General features: G+C 52.6%; 6 protein-coding genes across 6 annotated transcripts; 5 read left to right on the forward strand and 1 right to left on the reverse strand.

The window, feature by feature from the left end:
- Nucleotides 1–1,069: 1,069 nt before the first annotated feature.
- On the reverse strand, nt 1,070–3,965 carry G6M90_00g056580 (uncharacterized protein; the record flags this gene model as incomplete). The annotated part of the gene is made up of 3 exons (XM_014688763.1): nt 1,070–1,561; nt 1,623–3,539; nt 3,612–3,965. 3 exons carry the CDS (start codon nt 3,963–3,965, stop codon nt 1,070–1,072), a joined length of 2,763 nt encoding a protein of 920 aa, XP_014544249.1.
- An 823-nt stretch (nt 3,966–4,788) lies between these two features.
- On the forward strand, nt 4,789–10,294 carry rrp5 (rRNA biogenesis protein rrp5; the record flags this gene model as incomplete). The annotated part of the gene is made up of 3 exons (XM_014688764.1): nt 4,789–5,214; nt 5,290–9,693; nt 9,749–10,294. The coding sequence occupies 3 exons, from the start codon at nt 4,789–4,791 to the stop codon at nt 10,292–10,294; spliced, it is 5,376 nt and encodes a 1,791-aa protein (XP_014544250.1).
- Nucleotides 10,295–12,799: 2,505 nt separating this feature from the next.
- Nucleotides 12,800–15,603, forward strand: G6M90_00g056600 (uncharacterized protein; the record flags this gene model as incomplete). The annotated part of the gene is made up of 7 exons (XM_014688765.1): nt 12,800–12,829; nt 12,903–13,414; nt 13,487–13,675; nt 13,740–13,878; nt 13,928–14,935; nt 14,995–15,104; nt 15,162–15,603. 7 exons carry the CDS (start codon nt 12,800–12,802, stop codon nt 15,601–15,603), a joined length of 2,430 nt encoding a protein of 809 aa, XP_014544251.1.
- A 1,017-nt stretch (nt 15,604–16,620) lies between these two features.
- On the forward strand, nt 16,621–16,896 carry G6M90_00g056610 (uncharacterized protein; the record flags this gene model as incomplete). The annotated part of the gene is made up of 1 exon (XM_066130621.1): nt 16,621–16,896. One exon carries the CDS (start codon nt 16,621–16,623, stop codon nt 16,894–16,896), a length of 276 nt encoding a protein of 91 aa, XP_065986877.1.
- A 709-nt stretch (nt 16,897–17,605) lies between these two features.
- On the forward strand, nt 17,606–18,841 carry G6M90_00g056620 (uncharacterized protein; the record flags this gene model as incomplete). Its single annotated transcript, XM_014688766.1, has 1 exon — nt 17,606–18,841. One exon carries the CDS (start codon nt 17,606–17,608, stop codon nt 18,839–18,841), a length of 1,236 nt encoding a protein of 411 aa, XP_014544252.1.
- Nucleotides 18,842–19,304: 463 nt separating this feature from the next.
- Nucleotides 19,305–20,850, forward strand: vrtL_1 (Efflux pump vrtL; the record flags this gene model as incomplete). The annotated part of the gene is made up of 2 exons (XM_014688767.1): nt 19,305–19,813; nt 19,878–20,850. The coding sequence occupies 2 exons, from the start codon at nt 19,305–19,307 to the stop codon at nt 20,848–20,850; spliced, it is 1,482 nt and encodes a 493-aa protein (XP_014544253.1).
- Between the last annotated feature and the right edge of the window lie 784 nt (nt 20,851–21,634).

The raw sequence follows: 21,634 nt of genomic DNA on the forward strand, positions 1-21,634 counted from the left end.
GCTTGGAGCAGGGGCCTGCCGTGTACAGTATTCTAGACACCGTGTTGATATATGATATGGCACTACATTGGTGTTGCGGAGTAATTTTTTTTTTTAATTTTTGGCAAAATCACACCTCGAGACTATGTTGTATGTGCTAGACTCGCTGCCTGCTAGGTATCCTCGATGCTAAATGTGCAGGCAAGCTCTTGCACGGAATGTATTGAGGATCCGGTTCGTGCTCACGACCTCTCACTTTGCGGTAAACCCTGCGTGCTGGCGATATACAGAGACAGCCGTGTGCTCATGTTCATGCAACGCCCGACGTTGCATGTGGTGCACGTGGCAGCGTAGCCATACACTCACAAGTGACAAGAGTATGCCATCCCTAACTAACATCGCGCACGCGCACCGGCGACATATATGTACCTACGTTCCTTTCTGCGGTGGGACTCATGCACTACTTCCACCTTGGGATATACGACGGGCGTGGACCTACTGGCTGACGCGTATTTGCTTGATTCCCGAGGCGAAGCGGTTGTCCGGACGAGGATGCGAGGCGTACCCGTGCGTCGTAGGATCATAGGATATTCAGAAGGATAAATGCATGGGAAGTAGCTATTGCAGTGCCCAAAGCCGCCTTCAAGGGTATACGGTGCTGTTAATTCACTAGGCTGGAGAGGTGAGAAGCAAGAGGCATCGGTCTGGGAACCCTGATGTTGTGAAACCGACGAGTTTGGGTACAAATAGCGAGCAGGCGGGATATAACGACTAAGCTATAAAGACGAAATGAAGGGCAAAGAATATCGTGCCTTATTACGCATGTTGCTAGAGCACACGGCACGTAATTTAATAAAAGGAACAGACCGCGTTGGAAGCGGCCAGATAGGTAGTCAAGTCGTGTATTGATCTATTCTGTATACAACATCTATGCCGACGCTGCTGGAGCTCTTTGGCCATCCTGTAATCTGTTCATCTAAATAAAAATCATGCAAGATCCGCTATGTGGTATATGTATATAAAACGTTCAAACTCCTCGCCATGATACGCAGATGTCTCACAAAGAAAATAACAAACAAAATAAAAAAGACTAAAGCTTCGATCGCACCGCTTCCAAACGGTATTTTACATCTTTCAGCGCCTTATTTGACGGTTTCCAATCATCAAATTGCTGCAATAGGTCCTCCGTCTCGCTGCTCAGTTCCGTCTTTACGAAACTTTCTTCTAGCATGCCGCGCATGATCCACGGCAACACGTACGGATTGGCAGATGCTAGACCTCCGCGGGGGCCAACCTCACATGTGACGGGGGATGGGGTGGACGTTGTTTCCAGAGCGTGGCATATGGCGAGGTCGTATACCGCTGGGTCGTAGTATAATCGGGAGTGACCTTCACCTGAGTACAAGGACCCAGCCAGCGCCACAGACAGTTCACGAACGAGACCGTGATCGGTGACTCCCAAGTTTCGTAATTTCAGGGCGAACCCAACTAGGTGTGCGATAAAGTCTGGTGCGTGGATTCGGCCATCGATGAAGACGGCACGGTATATGTACGGGTGGCTGGCAGGAGAATAAACGGCCGACTAGAAGATGAGTTAGCATACATTATCTCCCCGTCCGAAAAAGTCAAAAAGGATTTCTCACCTCCATAGGCACTAATTGGTCGTCGATACTGCCGATGAACGTCACCCTTGCCCCGTGGTCCAACACTCGCTTCAAAGAGGCCTCGAATCGTTGCGAATTAGTGCTCTGAGGATTACCAAACTCCCACAGCTCGGCCGCCGACCCCATGAGAATGCTAGACTTGTAATCTGGAAACGGACCCAAAGCCACCCCTGCCATTGCACAAACTCCTATCTTGGCATTGGTGATGATGCCCATGTCAATGAGCTTCTCTAACAGCATGATGCTTACAGGAACGCCCTGAGAATGACATGCTAGGATGATGAAATCAGCCCTGCGAATGTGATCAATCCAATTGAGCATAAGTTTCCACAGGTTGTCCACCCGATCGCTGATTCTACCCTCGCCCTCAAGGGCGACTTTTTCAATTTCACAGTCAGGAGAGCCGTGAGCATCCGTCCATCGACGAATGGCTTCTGCGCAGAGGTTGGCGAATCTTAGCGATGTCCCCGTAGGTTGGCCAATCATGGGTCGGAGATAGGTTGCCGGGAATAGACCATGTATGCCGATGGCGATAGCCTTTCGGATCTTGGGTGGATCTTTGACCCGGAAGACGTGGTTAGCAGGTGGCTGAGAGGTTCGAAGCAAAAGCTGTGTAATTTGCTGTAATATTGAAGGGTTCTCCTTCATCTGATAGGTGCTGGTGAATGAGGGAAGCAGCAAATTAGGAGGCTGCTTTGCCACTGATTCGGCCTCAGCTGCCGATTTGCTCGACGATTCGGCTTTTGTAGACGGCGCTGGGGGCTTGGGCTCCTTTGGAGGGGGCGGGAGGCCCTGAGGTTCCTCGATAACTGGTGTAGCAGTCCGCGTTGCCGTCGATGCATCTGAATCTGTTGCGGCTTCAATAGAAGATGGCCGTACTCTCTTTGTCCTACGCCAAGTTGATTTCGCCTGTGGTTGCGCCTCCCTGGCCTGTGTCTCTTGTTTGGAGGCTTTGCTTTGCGGACTAGAGACATCCACTTCACTCATTTGTTTCGGGTGCGCTTCTGATCCCTCGCCAATAACAGCCATTTCGCCAGAGCCCGAGGAAGAAATCTTGCTACTGGATTTGCTCGGCGATGCCCGTGACCAAAATGCCCACGTTGACCCAGCTTTCGGTGAAGGTTCATTCTCTGGGGCAGCCGCCGGGGCTGGAGCGTCTTCCATGGCAATGTCTTGTTGCTCTTTAGGTTGAGCCCCCTCTACCTTGCCCTCCTTTTCGGGGTCTGTCTTGTCCATCTTGTTGTTGGTAGAAGACCAAAAGCCGAATCGCCAGGTGGATGATACCGTTGGTGCACTTGGCGGAGGTTCCCTGGGGACCGAGTCCGGCGGGGCAGTCTGTTCGGGAGGAGTAAAGGGTCTATTCTCTGGCGTAGGATTATCCGTATTGTCAAGAGTGGTAGATGTTACTGTAACTGTTTGTTGTTCCGTGGTTGGAGTCTTGGTCCACCAAACTAGCCAACCTGATGGAGGGGGAGGGGCAGCAGACGCGGCTGGCGGAGCGGTCGGTGAATTTGAGGTCTCTGCTTGTGGTTTTATTACTTCGTCTTCCTTTGTGTCATTTCTATCTTTTGTGGCGTGAATGTCTTTTGGTGTGTGCGGAGGTTGCGGTATGCTGGTTTCCTCGTGCTGGGCGTTATCGTCGACGGTCGCCGTGTCAGTGGCAACAGCTGGCATTTGGTCCTCGAAAACTTTGGACAGGAAAACGGATCGTGAATCGCCTCGAATGCTTGCAGTTTCGGCAGCACTCTTTTTTGACGAGTCGAATCGATCAAGGTTTGGGGCAGCTGCGGACCGGACGGTTCCGCCCAATATATTTTCACGTGCAACCGAAGTCAAGGCGGTGGCTTTCCTTGGTGTTTTGGGCCATGGGCCGTACCAACTCTTTGCCTTGCGGACCTGTGACAACATGGCGTGAGATTCCTTTTTTTGTACACTCTAAACGCAATTTGAATGTGACATGATGCGTACCTGCTTCTGGGCTAGGGGGTGAGTCGGAGGCGCACCGTGAGGATGCGTGGATTGAGATGGCGGCATTGGGGGGATTGACGGTGGTAGAGATGGAAGCAGTTGAGGACCAACGAGGACATTGAGCCGTGTACTTGCAGCCTCAGCTTCCGAGGCAGCGGGTTGACGGGGTCGACGGGGATGATCTGGGTGATCTGGTTGGGGTGCTGGTTGGGGTGCTTTGGCAGCCGGCGATGGCGCATGCATGGACAGGGACTGTGAAAGTGACGTCGCTGTTTCCCGGCTCAGCGCAGTTGTGGGCAAACTAATGCTGCTGGCCTCGGCCGGGTTAGGACGCTGTCGCTTTCGAGGAATCATCATATCATCAATGACGGCTTCGTTTTGCCGTGTCCATGAACCTATTTATGGATGACGGATGGAGAAGGCAACTTGTTGTTCTGCAAAGGTTGAGGTGGCACGAGAGACAACAGATAAACAGAAAATAAACTGGCGAGACACCAGCATGCACGAAGAGCCCTAGTTCGGAGTGTCTAGCCTCGCATTCCAACGCTGCTGAGCTAAATGGTGGCATCTGGATGCATGTGTATTTCTGGAGACACACGAAGGGCTGGTGCCTGGTGACCGCGTGGCCACAATCCACAATCCAGCCCGAGGGATGTGAATGGACATTGTTGATGATGGGCATTGTTGATGGCGTTGATCCAGGCTACTTAGATGTAGGCTACGGAGTACGGAGCAGGCCCGGGGCTACACAGCGTCCATTGTCCTGGTGCAGCAACTCCAGATGTCTGGCGCCAGTCGCGATCCTCCAGGCCCTGCACGCGCCTTGGGGCTCGCCCACGACTCGCTGATGCCAGTGGCCTGGGCGTGCGATTTCTAGTACTAGTGCGCAGCTCTGTACTTAGGCTGAATAACTGAACTGTCCCCGCTGGTCACCGCAATACCACACGGATCTTGAACCCAACTGTTCAACCCTGGGCCACACGCGCCACCGCCACAAACCCGGACATCAGCCCCGCCCGGACTCACGCTAAACCCCTTCCTATTCTTATCGGCTTATCGCCATGCGGCAAGAAAAAAAATATCCAACAGGCCTAGCCATGCTAACTGAGGACTCACGAATCTCTATACCGAGTTTGAGATTCAAGGCACGAATTCGCTTTCGCTGCATTGCGTCGCCATGAGTAATCTCAAGCGAAAGGACGCCCCTGGAGGGCAGCCTCCCGCTAAATCGGCTAAAAATACCAAACAAGGCCGACCTTCAAAGACAGATGCTCCCGAAATCGCAAAATCAAAGACAGCCAAAACCCAGCCAAAGAAGACGAGCGACAACGACGCTCACCCCAAAGCACCTGTTGTGTCCCTCCTGAAAAATGAAGAACCAATATTTCCTAGAGGTGGCGGCAGCGTTCTTACGCCATTGGAACATAAACAGATTCAGCTGGAAGCCAAGGCCGACGCTCGTCGCGAAGAAGAATTCGACACTAGGGGCGGCAAAGCTCAAAAGATACCAAAGAAGAGAAAAGTTTCTCTGAAAGGCGGCAAGAGGAGCGCCGAAAATAAGGATTCCGAAGACTTTGTCAAGGTGGAGAGTCTCAATTTCAAGGTAATTGCTGAATTTCACCTGTCTTTCATTGTTCATTTACAATATCAAGCTCGCCCGCGATTCTAACGGCTGTAGAAACTTGTCAAAGGCTCTCTCGTGCTTGGTCAAATCACCCGAAGGAACAACCTGGATCTCGAAGTGGCTCTTCCCAACAACCTTACCGGCCATGTATCAGTCGTCGCTGTTTCAGAGCAATTGACCAACCGGGTACAAGAGGCCGCGGCCGAGCAAGACGACGAAGAAGACGAATCATCCGACGAAACTGATGTTGACCTCAAATCCATGTTTGTTGTAGGCCAGTATCTGCGAGTGTATGTCGTGTCCACCATGGACGAGTCAGCGATTGGCAATGGCAAGAACAAGCGAAGAATCGAGCTTTCTTTGCGACCCACGGAGACCAATTCAGGCCTAGGCAAAGATGATATTGTCGCCAACAGCACCGTTATGGCATCCGTCGTCAGTGTCGAGGATCGTGGTTGCGTTATGGATGTCGGCATTCCCGACCTTCGAGCCTTCTTACCCCATGGCGAAATTGACGCCACCATCGACCAAAGCCGACTACAAGAGGGATCTGTGTTTCTGTGCCAAGTAACCGGCAAGGTTTCAAATGGAAACGTTGCTCAACTCTCTCTGCAGCAAAAGAAACTCGGTAGCCCCAAAGGCGTCCCGACAGAGGCCACCACCATAAACACCTTTCTTCCTGGCACCAACGTGGATGTCCTAATTACCAACACCGACCGACGTGGCCTTGCCGGTAAAGTCATTGGACATTTGGACGTGACTGCGGATCTTGTTCATTCGGGAGCCGGACCCCTTGGTACTGATCTGGAAGCTACCTACAAAGTCGGATCCAAGGTCAAGGCCAGAGTAATTTGCAACTTCCCTACAGCCAAGGAACCGAAGTTTGGCATCTCCTTGCTCCCTCACATCACTTCGCTTACAAGCAAGCACCCTGCCAAGGACAACAAAAACCTTCCTACAGAAGTTTTGCCAATCTCGTCGTTGGTAGAGAAGTGTACTGTTCGACGCGTTGAGAGCGAAATTGGTCTCTTTGTAGATACCGGAATCGCTGGCTTGGGCGGCTTCGTTCATATTTCTCGAGTCAAGGACGGCAAAGTCGATGCCCTGTACGAATCTAGCGGGCCCTATCAAGTTGGTTCAGTTCACAAGGGACGCGTTGTTGGTTATAGCGAACTAGACGGTCAGTTCCATTTGTCTTTTGAGAAGAGCATCCTCGATCAACAGTACATTCGTATGGAAGACGTTCCTATAGGCGCCGTCATCACTTGTGGGATTGAGAAGCTAGTCATCAAGGAAGAGGGTGTCAGGGGCTTGATCTTGAATATTGCTGATGGTATCACCGGTTACGTCGCCGAGCGCCACTTATCAGATATCAAGTTGCAGCACCCTGAGAAGAAGTTCCGCGAGGGTATGAAGGTGAAGGCCCGAGTGTTGTCAACCAATCCGTTCACGAAACAGATTCGGTTTACATTGAAGAAGACCTTGGTCAACTCCGACGCCCCAGTCATCAAATCCCATGAAGATGCTATTGTTGGCTTGCAAGTCCCTGGAACCATCATCAAGCTCCAGCCCAATGGGGCGCACATCCAATTCTACGGTCGCCTAAAGGGATTTTTGCCTGTCTCTGAAATGAGCGAAGCCTACATCCGCGATCCCAATGAGCACTTCCGTATCGGTCAAGTTGTCAGCGTGCACATACTCCACGTTGACCCTGAACAGCGCCGACTGATTGTCTCCTGCAAGGATCCTGGAGCTTTTGGCTTGGACAAGCAAACAGCTCTGAAGAACCTGAGACTAGGAGAGCTTGTTGCCGCCAAGGTGACTCAGAAGACCGAGGATCAAGTCTTCGTCGAGCTGGTAGACAGCCAACTCAAGGCCATCCTTCCTGTTGGTCACCTCACCGACAAGTCCGCCTCCAAAAACCAGTTTGCTTTGAAGCGCATCTCGGCCGGACAGACCCTTTCTGACCTCATGGTACTCGACAAAAATGAGAAGCGAAGAGCTATTATCCTGACTCAGAAACCCAGTCTCATCAAAGCCTCCAAGGAGGGCAAATTGATTTCCAACTTCGAGGACGCCAAGCAAGGCGCTATTGTCCCGGCTTTTGTGAGAAATGTTACTCAGACAGCCGTCTTCGTTCAATTTGCTGGTAACCTTTACGCCCTCCTACCAAAGTCACGACTGCCTGCGGATGTGCAGTCCAAGCCGGACTTTGGTATGCACAAGTATGAGTCCATTGAGGTAAAGATTGTTTCTGTTATCAATGACTTGCGCCGCATCATGGTTGCTCATGCAACTGCGGCCCCAATTGAGGAGGTCACTGAGAAACAAAAGGATAAAGTGTCTGCTCCTGCGGATGGCCTCGAATTCGGAACCGTCGTGACGGCTGTTGTAACCTCCGTTAAGGAAACCCAACTCAACGTGCAGCTGACCGATACCCAAGTTCAAGGTCGGGTGGACGTATCTCAAGTCTTTGACAAGTGGGAGGATATTACAGATCCTAAGAAGCCACTTGACAAGTTCCACAGAAAACAACAGATCAAGGTAAAGGTCATTGGCGTTCACGATGCCAAGGATCACCGTTTCTTGCCTATCTCCCACAGATCAGCTCACTCCGTTCTTGAGTTGTCCGCCAAGAACAGCGATGTCGAGGGTGAAAACCCAAATACACTCTCACTCGAATCACTGAAGGTTGGAGACTCGCACATCGCATACGTTAACAACGTTACGCCTCAATTCCTCTGGGTCAATCTCTCTCCTAGCGTTCGCGGTAGAGTTTCCGCTATGGAGGCCTCGGATGACCTCTCCCTCCTGAATGATTTGGAAGCAAACTTTCCTGTTGGCTCAGCGCTGAAGGTCAGAGTCAAATTTATTGACGCCGAAAAAAATCGTCTTGACCTTTCAGCCCGCTCTTCGACCGACTCACAAGGTGTCGACTGGACTTCTTTAAAACAAAACATGGTTTTACCAGGAAAGATTACGAAAGTTAATGAGCGCCAGCTTATGGTGAAACTCAGCGACATTGTTTCTGGACCTGTCCACTTACCTGACATGGCAGACGACTATGACGATATTAATACCCTCAATTACAAGAAGAATCAGATCATACGAGTGGCTATTGTGGAGGTGGATGCCAGCAATAAACGCTTGAGACTTTCTATGCGCCCCTCTCGAATCCTGAGTTCAACTCTGCCCGTAGCCGATAAGGAAATTGCGAATCTGTCACAAGTTGCAGCTGGCGATGTGGTTCGTGGCTTTGTCAAAAATGTGTCTGATAAAGGCCTTTTTGTGGCGCTCGGTGGCCACGTTACAGCTCTGGTTAAGATTGCCAATCTCTCGGATAGGTTCTTGAAGGATTGGAAAGATCTCTTTCAGGTTGATCAGCTGGTCAAGGGTCGTGTTCTTTCCGTCGACAGCGCCCTAAAACAGGTCGAAATGAGCCTGAAGGCTTCTGCGGTCGACGAAGACTACACGCCGCTAGTTACTTATAACGATATCAAGAAAGGTTCTGTCGTTACTGGCAAGGTTCGAAAGGTTGAAGAGTTTGGAGCCTTCATTCTGGTTGACAAATCGAGCAATGTCAGTGGTCTCTGCCATCGGAGCCAGATGGCTGACGAAGCTGTCAAGGATGCCACCAAGCTGTACAAAGAAGGTGATGCTGTCAAGGCTTTGGTTTTGGAGGTTGACGCCGTAAAGCGACGAATTAGCTTTGGCCTCAGACCTTCCTTGTTTGACGAGGATACCGATATGGAATCAAACGACTCAGATGCTGGAGGCGTTGCCCTTGAGGACGATGAGGAAAGCGATGATGAGGAAATGTCGGAGGAGCAGAAAGCTTTACTTGAGAAGCTTTTGAGCAACGATAGCGGGGATGATGACGACAACGACGATGAGGAAGAGGAAGAAAATGATGATGGCGAAGACGACGAAGATGAGGAAATGGAAGACGCGCCAATCACAAAGTCTGGTGGTCTTGGTCTTGGCAAGAAGTCTGCCTGGTCTGCTGACCCATTCGACGAGTCTGGTTCCGATTCAGACGACCAAGCACAAGAGAAGAAGGATAGCGACAAGAAGACGAAGAAGCGGAGAAAGGGAGAAATCGAAGTCGACCGCACAGCCGAACTCGACGCCCATGGCCCCCAAACCTCTAGCGACTATGAGCGACTACTGCTAGGCCAGCCGGATTCATCGAAGCTTTGGATTCAATATATGGAATTCCAGATGAAAGTTAGCGAACTAGCAAAGGCGAGAGAAGTGGCGGAACGTGCGATTAAGAGTATCAATATTCGCAAAGAGGAAGAGAAGCTGAAAGTTTGGGTTGCCTATCTCAAGTTGGAAGTTACGTATGGTACTAAACAGACGGTTGAAGACGTATTCAAGCGGGCTTGCCAGTACAATGACGAACAGAAAGTCCACGAGGAATTGGCCAGCATCTACATCCAGTCCCAGAAGCTCAAGGTTTGTGCCGCCCCGTGGAAATTCATATTCTCAGTTCAGATACTAACATGGGTAGCACGCCGATGATCTGTACGAGTCCATGTTGAAGAAGTTTGGCGCCAAGGCACCCAGCGTATGGACAAACTACGCCACCTTCCTCTCCGTTACAAGGAACCAGCCGGACCGCGCCAGAGCTCTGCTACCGCGAGCAACTCAGCGGTTGCCCGCCCATCAGAGCCAAAACATCGTTGGCCAATTCGCTGCCCTTGAATTCCGCTCACCGAATGGTGAGCCAGAACGTGGCCGAACCATGTTTGAAGGCTTGCTAGCCACGTGGCCCAAGAGGGGAGATCTGTGGAGTTGGTTGTTGGATCTTGAAGAGGGGGTTGCTGGTGGTGATCCGACTGCTGTTCGTGACGTATATGAACGGCGTACACGTGTGAAGGGCCTCAAGCCCAACCAGGCGAAGAAGTGGTTCCACAGATGGGTCAAGTGGGAGGAGAAGTTGGATCCCAAGGGCAAGGAGAAGGTCATGGCCAAGGCCCAGGATTGGGCGGCGCTGTATAAGGCGAGGAAGGAAGCGGAAGCTGCAGAGAAGGAGGATGAGGACATGGAAGAATAATTTTGTGGCGGGGGTTGAAAAGCGAATTGTGTCCATTTTGAGTACATAGTGGTGCCGGATTGCGCCAGCTGTAACGTTTTCTGTTCAGGACTAGACTCCAACATGGGATTGACTGTGATGACCTGGTGAATTGGAAATTGAAGCAGAAATACAGCCACGGCATCTGAAGATGTGGCCTGCCCCAGAGATACAGGCATTAGATGTATGCGATACCTGGCACTATTCACTAACGCTGGCAGGACAAAGTGGTTTGGACCAAACAACTGGGATAAATGGAACGCCCAAATCGTGCATTCAGCACTTTACTTCTAATCAAATGCCCGGCGACATGACAAGCACCAAGCGTTTGACTCGACAGTTAGATGATTCTCGGCTTCCAATTCTAGACATTTCTGCACAGGAGGTTTGTCGTCGTCGTCGAGAACATCATGATTGTAGCGTAGTAGTCACTCGCCGGTGAATCACAATGGCTCAACTGACCTCGGCCCCACCGATCCCGAGCTTTCCCGAATAGGAAATTACACCAAACAGGCCTGTCCCGTATTGTCAACTTTTGCTGATGTGGGGGACTTTAGAGCCAAGAGTTATACGCAGATTATGTAGTGATTCCAAATTTAGTACATTATAGAAAATTGACTTCCTTCTTTCTTGTTGCGTGAATAGTGTTCAGTAGCAGCTTGGTATCATTAACATTTTTACTGGCTTTGGCTATTCGTCGCCCTTTGTCTAGCGATAGCAACTTCCTTGTCATCCTTCATCTTTTACACAAGCCAACTTTGTTCATTTTGTGCCCATTATGACCAATTAATCATCTGCGCGTGTGCTCTTCAAAAAGATCAAGCCGAATACAAGCCCGATCAAAAGCAGGGCCGTTCCAGATCGGAAGTGTATGATGTGGATTTGGCCTGGGGCCGGTGCGATATGTGTATGGTGTAGTGCCGAATATGGACGGACTTGTGGTGATTAATGAGGCCCTAAGAGATGAGGAAATGGCTGGCCCGTGGACGCATAATGGCATGGATGCGGCTGTTTGAGGGTTCCGCATTGCTACCGGATTGTAGCTGAGACGCGTGAAATGGCATAGGGTAAGGGTCCGGGACCTAAATGCTACATGGGAGGCAGGGGCTTCAACGACAAAGTATTGCAATGATAAGCTGATGGTTGACGCCTGTAGTGGCCGTGACAACGATCGTGTTAGAAACTAGTCAACGGCGACTGGCTATCTGCCGCGGTTTTGTCCCGTCGGTATCGGGCTTGGCATTATCCCTCAATCAAATACATATGAAGGGTCGCATTGGAGTCGCGGCACATCGCCTCTTCTCTAGTATCTCTACTGATAAGGGCGCATATCAGCACAAGTACAGATATGTATGTGTTTCACGGCAACAAGTGGGGGTCATGTCTGTACCGGCGGGTACAGATATCAGAATTGGGGCCGAAATAAGCGGTAAGACTGAATCGGTCACACATAGATTCGAAACACAGGTTGCTGTCAGCCATGGAGAGCATCACAACTATCCAGCGTTGCGGCATCCCCACCGACATGACCACAGGACGGCTGGGGACATGCAGGTATTAGACACGGCGGTCCGGGGGTTTCAGGGAAGTTTAAAAATAGATTTCGCCGTGGTATTCATTTACTCTCGGCATACTTGAGCATGTCCTTCCGGATAGCCAGAGTCGTGGGCTTGGATTCTCGTCCAGGGTGACTCGATGGACGGCCGCCTTGTATGGACGGTAACTTCAAAATGTGTCTGGTACAAAGGGCAAAGGAACGGACATCAGCTCATCGTGCAGAAGCATGATATTCACTGGACAACAGCTTTGCAGTTGGTGTACTCGGCAATGTGCAAGCAGAGCTCTTTGAAAGTTGAATTGTGAAAACGACAAGTTCGGAATGTCGGCCCTCGAGGCTATAGTTACGTCAATACTCAAGTACCCAGGTACCCAGGTGCCCGTGGGCCATCGGCCAATGGGAGAGAGCACTTGGCATCATCTGTGCTTTTGCTATTCCCTATTTCTTACCGCTATGTGTTAATAATTAATGAATCCACGGAGTAAACAAATACCTAGAGTGGGATATTTTCCAAGTTGATATACACCCGCAGACTCCAGACATTCTTCGGCCGGGCACATCTTGTCCGCATCCCCGCAGCACGCAACCGTGGTGGGACAAGGCGCCTTCACCTTTAGTGGCCAAGCAGCGGCCAGCATTCGATCACGTCACCAGGGCCATCGCTAGCGTCAGTCGCGGAAGTCGGCCCCTCGGCGCGCTCTGCTACCCCGTGGACCAATCACAGCTGGAGATGCCGCCTCGGTCGGTCGCTCCTACCGTCTCTTGTGCGCTGACGTGACTTTTTGCGTGTAAGATGCCTAGTGTTTCTCCCTCGGTCTCTCTCGCATCCGGCCAGACAAATGTCGGGGCATGGTCTTCAACCTTTGATCATGTGTATTGTGTGAATCTATATTCTTGACACATTTTTCTTGGCTGCGGCGGTGCTGACGATGGGCTGTCGAGTGTGCCGTGCGCGCAAGGTAGGAGGAGCTCCTGAAACGGGAAAGCTGCTGGTGGAACTCGCGGGCAAAAAAAAGTTAACCAGACACGCAGGTCAAATGTGACGGCCGCCCCAATGGCTGTCGCAATTGCGAGCGGCTTCAGCTCGAGTGTGTCGCTGACGATGGCTCGACTCCAAACGGGAACCGAATTTCGCTGTCGCCCATATCGTTGAGGAAAATCCGGACGTATCGGTCTTGCCAGAGCTGTCGTTTGTCAAAGACCAAGTGTAATGGCGACCGGCCGAAGTGCGCCCGGTGTGCTGCGAAGCTGATTCAGTGTGTTTACGACGGCGGCGCCGCGCCGAGATGGACACGCAATCTGAACCGATCACAGGCGGCTTCCGGCGATGACGATGATGGCAGCCCGACGGAGCGAGATGGCATGACGGGTATCACGCCGAGTGAGACGGATGAGCGCGGATCGGTACGAGCCAGCCTCAGCAAGGTATCGGATGATGCCACCGAAAAGGCTTCTGTTGTGTCCGAAGCTGCTGCGACGTGCGTCACGGGTGCAGCCTCGCAGAATGGATCAAATGGACAGTTGAGCTCGCATCCGTTGGCATGGTAAGGCAATGATGGAAGCCCTGAAACATGCATGTCGGCCTTTTTACACGTCGCTGACCATCTCACGCCCAGGTTGCTATCTTCTGCCTTGCCGGCAACTCGGAATCTTCGCCGGGTAGTTGAACAGTACTTTTCTAATGTTCACCCTCTCCGATGCTTCGCATTTGTACACAAGCCATCGTTTATGCGCCAGCTGGACAAGGGCCTCAGCTCTGATGACGAGTCCGCGCTTTTGCACATCATTTGTGCACACGGTGCAAAGTAAGTCGGCTTTGCGGCAGTTATTTCTGAGAGAAAAGCGCAGACACTAACAGCATTGGTCCAGATTTCTCGTTTTGAGCGCTGATCAAGGCGAAGCCAACCATCCGCCGTCATTCCTCAAGAATGCAGGAAATCAATGGGCGAAAAGGGCTGAATTTCTGATGCTGGCCAATTTCGGAAAGATATCAGTCCAAAGACTCATGGTAAGAAGTCGCGGCTGCTTTTCAAAACAGGGTGCTAACCAGGTCATAGACGGCAATTCTTCTTCATGACTTTCATTTCCGACTTGGCGAATATGGCCAGGCGCTCATGATTAGCGGCCTCGCTGTGCGAATGGCTCATGCCTTGAAGATAAACACCGAGTACAACTCGGACATTTTATGCACCGAGGAGGACAGTAATGCACCCTCAGTGGCGTCAAGAGAGAGTAGACGACGACTTATGTGGGCTTGTTATGTCCTTGATGCTTGGGCGGGCAGTGGTGTCGATCAACTCACCTTGCTGCGAGAGAATGACATTAAAATCCAGCTTCCAAGTAACGAGCGAAACTTTGGGCTGAGGATACCATCTGTCACAGAGACACTCGGTGTCGGCCATGTCTTGCAATTTCTCCCACCCGCCATCGTTCCGCGACGACCCGCGGCCAACATGGGCATTATGGCTTACTATATCCGAGTTGTGACATTGTGGAAGAGAATAGTCCGATATGTCAATCACTTACATGCAGGACCACCCCCCTGGCAGCCAGAGTCTCTTTTCGCGGCGTTGGATGCAGACTTGCTTTTATGGCGAAGAGAGTTGCCAGATTTCGTCGAGTACACCACCGAAACAATTTATGCACGGCTGGACTCAAACCAACTTGGTGCACTTGTGCTCATTCACTGCACCTATCATCATAATTATTTGGAGCTTTTCAAGCTCACCATGCCCGACCTCTTTAAACTTCCCAAGCCTTTCACGTTCCCCCCAGAACATCAGGAATTTCTTCAGACAGCCCAAGCCAACGCATATTATCATGCCCAGCAAATCGCGGATATACTAGCAGAAGCTGCAGAGCACGGCTCACGACTTCTCTCAGACAGCTTGTTGCCATTTTTCGTCTACGACAGCAGCCGGGTCATGTTATACTATGTTGCCCGCCTGCTGGACCCCAATAGACCAGATGCAGAGGTTAAGCTGAGAGACGCGGTGAAGGCGGTGGAGAGCAACAACAGGATTCTGGGAATGATGTCCGCGTTGTTTCCAATCGCACAGTCATTGGTAAGACGTCAAGGCCCCGATACCTTTTATGCCGCACTAACCTCTTCCTTGTCTTGTAGTCTGCAACAATTGAGCGATGGCTATCCAAGGTCCAGAAAACAGTTGCTCGCGATGACCTTTTGAGCAGTCTTGAAGCGGATGACCATCTTGAATCTCACCACTCAGCGTTGTAAGTTATCAAACCATGAGTTTCACCAGAGTAAACATTAATCAATTTGGCGCGTAGACCAAACAACGCGAGTGGAAAGCAGGACAAGCCGGGAGAATACGACCTCCCTCCCCTTTCTCTTCATTCACTCGCTCGCTCCGGGACCACCGAATCTCGTGGCATGGACGGCGATGCAGCTGCACGAACCGCTAGCTGGAGCACTCAGAATCCTCATGCTGGGGGACCGGCGTCCTGGGATGGAACCAGCGCTGCAGCTCACCAGCTCGTAGGCCTCAGCCAGGAGCAGTCGGTTCGATCCAGTTTGCAGCATGAAAGACCAGTTCCGCTCCATCCACTTCGTAAATTTGGGGCCACCCAACCAATGTGCAATGCGCTTGACCTCGACGACTTGCAAAGCTTTTTGTCCTGGGACATGTACGGAATCATGGAAATGGGCGGTTCTGTGTCCAACGAGGATATGGACGACTCTGTATCGCAATCTTGGACCGAAGCGATTTAGTGCTATCTCATGTTGAACTTGAGGCCTGGGGCTGCTACTTCGGCATGCCTAAGAACCTGGCACGAACCCTAGAACCATGGCGCCGAAAAGAAACGTACTGCTCATGATTGCGGACGATCTTGAGTGAGAACGTATTGGCACGGACGGATGTAAAGCGCCACAGACACCAGGCCTCGACTCGCTTACGCCATTAAGTTCCCGTTTTGACATGGCCTTTGCCAGTACGGCTTCATGCAGCGGCAGCAGGGCAGCCATTTACACGGGATTGAAATCGCATGAAAATGACGGCTACGGGTTATTCTTGGAACTCATAGCTTTCAAATATGGAAGAATGTGGACAAGCGCTCCGCAGGTTTTCAACGACATTGGCTACAAACTCTGCATCTTGATCCTCACAGAGTGCTGGCAAGCCGTGGAGGGTTTAGAAATCTAGACGTTAATTCTGATGCTTGCTCAAAGGACTGCGTTTTTAGCCTGCACGAAGTTGAAGTTTCTCGTTTTGTGCAGGATCTTTCTGCGGCCAGACAAGAACTTACAGAATACTACCGCCCCATTCACCGAACGGATCAGGGGATCGGCCTTGTCCTGGAGGCTCTTGAGCGGGAGCGCTTGGCAGACGAAACCTTGGTACTCTTTTTGAGCCATAACAGACCGCCATTTGTTAACTCAAAGACTACACTTTATGACGCTGGCATGCGGTTACCATTCATCGTTCGAGTGCCAGGAAAGGGCGCCGGCGCTACCCCCCTGAACATGATGTCATATATTGATGTTTTCCTGGCGCTCCTCGACTGGGCCGGTCAAGGTAATCGCCAGCCGTCTGATGCCTGCGTTTGACCTTGTCAGGGACGATCAATCGTATCAAAGGACTCGGCAACCATCTAAGAAGCACGGGATCACGTATGCGATTCACACACTTTCCACGAAATCACCAACTACTGGCCTAGGAAATACCTGCGAAACCGACGGTATAAGTGCCACGGCTATGTGTGCTGAAAGCTGAGCTTTCCATTCGCAATGGACCTGTGCGCATCACCCGCCTTTGAAGCCATGCGGAATACGTCGCCACCAAGGACTGGCAGGCGGCCGCTGAAGAGCGAAAAAAAAAAGACTGCCGGGGAGCTGTACGATTTGGAAGCCGACCCAAAGGAGGTGCACAACCTGGCGGGCACACTGGAGTATGATTCAGTAGTGAAGCAGCTGCGGGAAGAAGTTGAGAAGTGGCAGATGGAGACGAAAGACTTGGTGGCTGCGGAAAGATGGTATTTCAGTGCAGCGATTCAAGGAGTTTAGTTACGAGAGGGACGGGATTAAGATTCCAGATGGGCTTGACTTTGACGTTGATAATCCGGGACTGGGGCATGTGGAGAAGAGCCTAAAGCTACATTGACCAAGGTAAACATGGCCTATCCATATTGAACTCGTTCTCTTTGGCGACCGCAGTGCTCTTGGCAACGGGTATTACCGTGTGAGGGTTGTCTACTGGTGGTGAGCTGTTCCCGTTGGGGAAAACATGTGTGAAATGATGTAATTGTATGCATGCATTGACCCGAGATGCTAATAAGACAACCCGTACAGAGGGCTAGATCCCAATCTTCAGCTCCTCCATCCCAATTGAGCCTTCATGTTCACCTTTGAATGTCCACCAGCCCCATTTTTCTGCGTTGGGAGGACTTTCCAGATGCAAGAAACGCACATGCAGGTTAGCCATTGGTACGGTCGCACATTAGCTAAGCTCCGCACGATGCCACCGTACATTGGCGCATTGATCGGCCTCCGCCGACGTCATCGATTGAGGAGCTTCGAAATCCACCCCTCCGAGCTGTCTGTAAACGGCCATGAGCAAAACCTGCTTTCAAGTGCCTTGCAACATGTCCAGCTGAAACTTTAAATACTTCAATTGAGCCCTGCTCCTCATCTTCCCAACCCACCAACTGAGCGCACCGCAAGCAAGATATCGCATCCCCTCAACATTTTCTTCCCCGTGTAGCCGGAGCTCAACATGCTGTCGAGACAACTGCCCCGGCTCGTCGCCAGACGGGCGCGATTCCACCAGCCCGCCTGCCAGCTCCGTTGCCAATCCACCACCACCGCCTCCTCCTCATCGTCCGGCTCAAACTTTGCAACCGGCATCCTGGGCGGCGTGGTCGGCGCCGCGGTCGTCTTCGGCGCCTACTCGTTCACGCCGGCCGGCCGCACCGCCTCCAAGCTCAACAAGGCCGCCGCAGAAGCGTCGAAAAAGTACGACGCGGCCGCCAAGACGCTGCAGAGCAACCCGCCCAGCGCCGACCAGGCCGTCGACTCCATCAAGCAGTTTGCCTACTCGTACGCGGCGTGGATCCCGGGCGGCAGGGGCTACGTGGACGCGGCGTTCAAGGACTGGGAGACGGTGCGCGACAGCCACAAGGACGAGGTGGACGCCATTGTCAACGACACCCACAAGAAGCTGGGGGATGTTTCCAAGGCGGGCCTGAGCCTGGAGACGGCGTCGAGGGCCGTCGACGTGCTGGCCGAAATGTCGAGGCGCATCGCGGAGCTGTCCAAGGACGCGCTCTCCGACATCCTCGACAACCACCCCCGGCTCAAGGACAAGTTTGGCGCGAGCATTGACGAGCTCAAGTCCATGGCGGAGAGCTACGGCCCCGAGGCGAAGAGGCAGGTCGACCAGACGTGGGCGCAGGTCAGGGACATTTTGGCCAGCGGCGTCTCGGAGGAGAGTCTCGCCAAGGCGCGCAAGCTGCTCGAGGACAAGGCGCAGCAGGTCAAGGGCCTGGGGGACGAGGCGTGGACAAAGGGCATGGAGGCGGCGAGGCCGTATCTGGACAAGAACCCCAAGGTCAAGACGCTGCTCGAGGAGAATGCCGAGTCGTTGAAGAAGGGCAGTCTGTCGCAGCTGTTTGACAGGCTTCGCTCGGCTGAGAAGTCGGGCAGCGTGGATGAGTTGCAGGACTATGTACGGGGGGCTGTTGACAAGGCCAGGGCCAAGGCGGCCAGGGCGGTAGAGGGCTCCGGGCTGGAGAAGTACTTTGACGCGGTTCCGCAGGGCGGCGAGGTGATGAAGAAGTTGCGGCAGATCGGGGACGTGGCGGAGAAGCACTGGAGCGAGGGCGAGCAGCTGCTCAAGGACACGGTTGAGGATTTGAAGAAGGTGTTGGAGGACAAGGAGAAGAGGGCGGGGGAGATTGTGAGCGAGGCGGAGAAGAAGGTTGCGAGGGAGGGCAAAAAGAAGACGGATTAAGTAGATGGGTTATGGAGGCGTGTTGTTTTTTTAATAATGACGTGATGCTCCTTACTACTTTGCGCTCTTTGCCCCTTTTGTGAAGCCGTCCATCCAATGTTGAGTTATGACTTATTTACCTCTCGCAGATTTTCAGGTGTCAGCCCGGCTGTCAGTCCGGCTGCCACCTGGCACAAGAATCCGGGTGGAAGTGAACACACGGGGCCGAAGAAACCGCACACACTATTGGCTGAGTCCTCGGCCCTCACCGACCGCATCGGGCCCGAACAACAATAAGAGTCCCTGATTGGCCAGACCTGCGCAAGTTGCCGGTCGTGAACGGTGTAAGTGCCATCGCGAGACGTACACATATATATAGATGACCACCTGGAACATTTGTTCCAAGTCGAGCCAATTTATCCATCACACAGCTCGAGGCCCTTGCACGCACTCCCTGCTTTGCCGTTCAACGCCGTCAAACACCATGGCTGAAAAGCAGCCCGCCGACAATGCGGACCTCGAATCCGCGCAACCCTCAACCGCAAACACAGACTCCGACACGCCCAAGAACGTCGACCCAAACCTCATCGCATGGGCGCCTTCCGACCCCGAGCATCCGCGCAACTGGCCCCGGCCTACCAAGTGGAAAACCACACTGACCGTCTCCCTCTTCGTCTTCATCTCCCCCATCTCCAGCGCCATGATTGCCCCCGCGCTGGAGGACCTCGGCCGCAGCCTCGACATGAAGGGCAACGTGGAGGTGTATCTCTCCCTGGCGATCTTTATCCTCGCCTACGCCGTCGGGCCAATCTTCTTCGGCCCCGCGAGCGAGCTGTACGGACGAGTGAGGATACTGCAGATCACGAACCTGTGGTACCTGGTGTGGAATCTGGCGTGCGGGTTTGCAAACACCAAGGCCGAGCTGTTTGTCTTTCGCTTCCTCGCTGGCATTGGCGGCAGCGCGCCCCTAGCCGTAGGCGGCGGCGCAGTGAGGTAAGTAGACACCGCGAGAGCGTTTCTCTCCTCCAACTTGGCTGACGACGAGGCAAAAAAACAGCGACATGTGGAAGCCCGAGGAGCGCGGCAAGGCCATGAGCACATACACCATGGGCCCGATGCTGGGGCCCGTCATCGGCCCCATTGCCGGCGCCTTCATCGCGCAGTACTCGACGTGGCGATGGGTCTTTTATTCCACCAGCATCGCGGCGGCCGTCGTCCAGGCCCTCGGCTTCGTGTGGCTGCGCGAGTCGCACCCGCCGACCATCCTCCGCCGGCGACGGGACCGCCTCGCCCGCGAGACGGGCAACCGGGACCTGTACACGGGCGAGAAGGAGGAGACGCTGGGCCGCACGCTGCTGCGCGCGGTGCAGCGCCCCGTCCGCATGTTTGCCACGCAGCCCATCGTCGCTTGCATCGCCGTCTACATGGCCTACCTCTTTGGCACGCTGTACCTCATGTTTGCCACGTTCCCCGACATCTGGACCAAGGTGTACGGCCAGTCCAAGGGGGTGGGGGGCCTCAACTACCTCTCCATTGCTATCGGGTGCTTTGTCGGCATCTTCCTGCAGCTGAAGATGGTGGACCGCGTGTACGGCGCCCTCAAGAGCAGGAACGGCGGCGTCGGACGGCCCGAGTTCCGCATGCCCAGCTTGGCCATTGGCTCTGTCGTCCTGACCGTCGGGCTGTTCTGGTACGGATGGAGCATCGGCCACGCGCATTGGATCATGCCGGACATTGGCGCGTTGCTCTGCAGCGTCGGTGTGATTTGCTGCCTGCAGGGGATGCAGATGTACATTGTGGACTGTTACCAGACGTACGCCGCGAGTGCCATGGCCGCGTGCGCGGTTCTCAGGAGCTTGGCGGGCTTTGGGTTCCCCCTGTTTGCGCCGTACATGTATGAGGAGCTGGGGTACGGCTGGGGAACGAGCATCCTGGCCTTTATCAGTATTGCCATTGGGTGGGTGGCTCCGGTCATATTCTGGGTTTGGGGGCCTCGGTTGAGGGCCATGTCCAAGTTTGCGTCTGGGTGAAGATTGTTGACATTGCATGCCAAAGTGACATGGGGGACGAGTTGCATGTATACTCCATGTCCGGGAGTGGGATGAGGATCCGAAGAGGGTGATATGAGTGGTGTTTAGCGCAACACACATTTGTAAAGCTGGACGGAGGTGAGTTTTGTTTCAAAGATTGTCACAGACTTGACGATGATGTTGAGCTGGGGGACTCATGGGGAAGTTATTTTGTTGAGGGACTCATTATAATCACTAGATTTACATAGACTACACCGCAATTTAGACAACTTTTAGCATAAAGGCCATTGCACTAGACATTATACAAGAACCCATTCAGCTCTGGTTTCTGGAACATCTTGCTGATGATGGCCATGTCATTCCCTACAGTCTGGCAAAATATATTGCCCACTAAGAAGTATGCACCAATGTATTAGAGTGTATTGTAGTATAAATTGTGAAAGTCAGGTATCTGACCTGGTTGATACGTTTTTGCCTCCCACTGTAGGCTGGTATAGACCTAGAAGAGTGATTATCGTTTTCATTTCTGTATGAATCCCTCCTACATCTACCGTCGAACAGATTTCTGTATGAAGAACCGACGGGGAAAGGGCTGTACTGCAGACTGTGTCTGATACATCTGCTTGCGATCTCCAGCATCACGAAATTGACGCTTCCTTACGCCAATTATACATATTTGGATGGTGAAGTAGTGGATTAGTGGCTATGAATTGGTCAATAATAATGATATCGACATTGCAAGCACTACTTGGTACACAAGGGTTAAAGGATCCAAAATCCGACA

Source organism: Metarhizium brunneum, chromosome 3, assembly GCF_013426205.1.
Source record: "Metarhizium brunneum chromosome 3, complete sequence".
Taxonomy (NCBI): Eukaryota; Fungi; Ascomycota; class Sordariomycetes; order Hypocreales; family Clavicipitaceae; genus Metarhizium; species Metarhizium brunneum.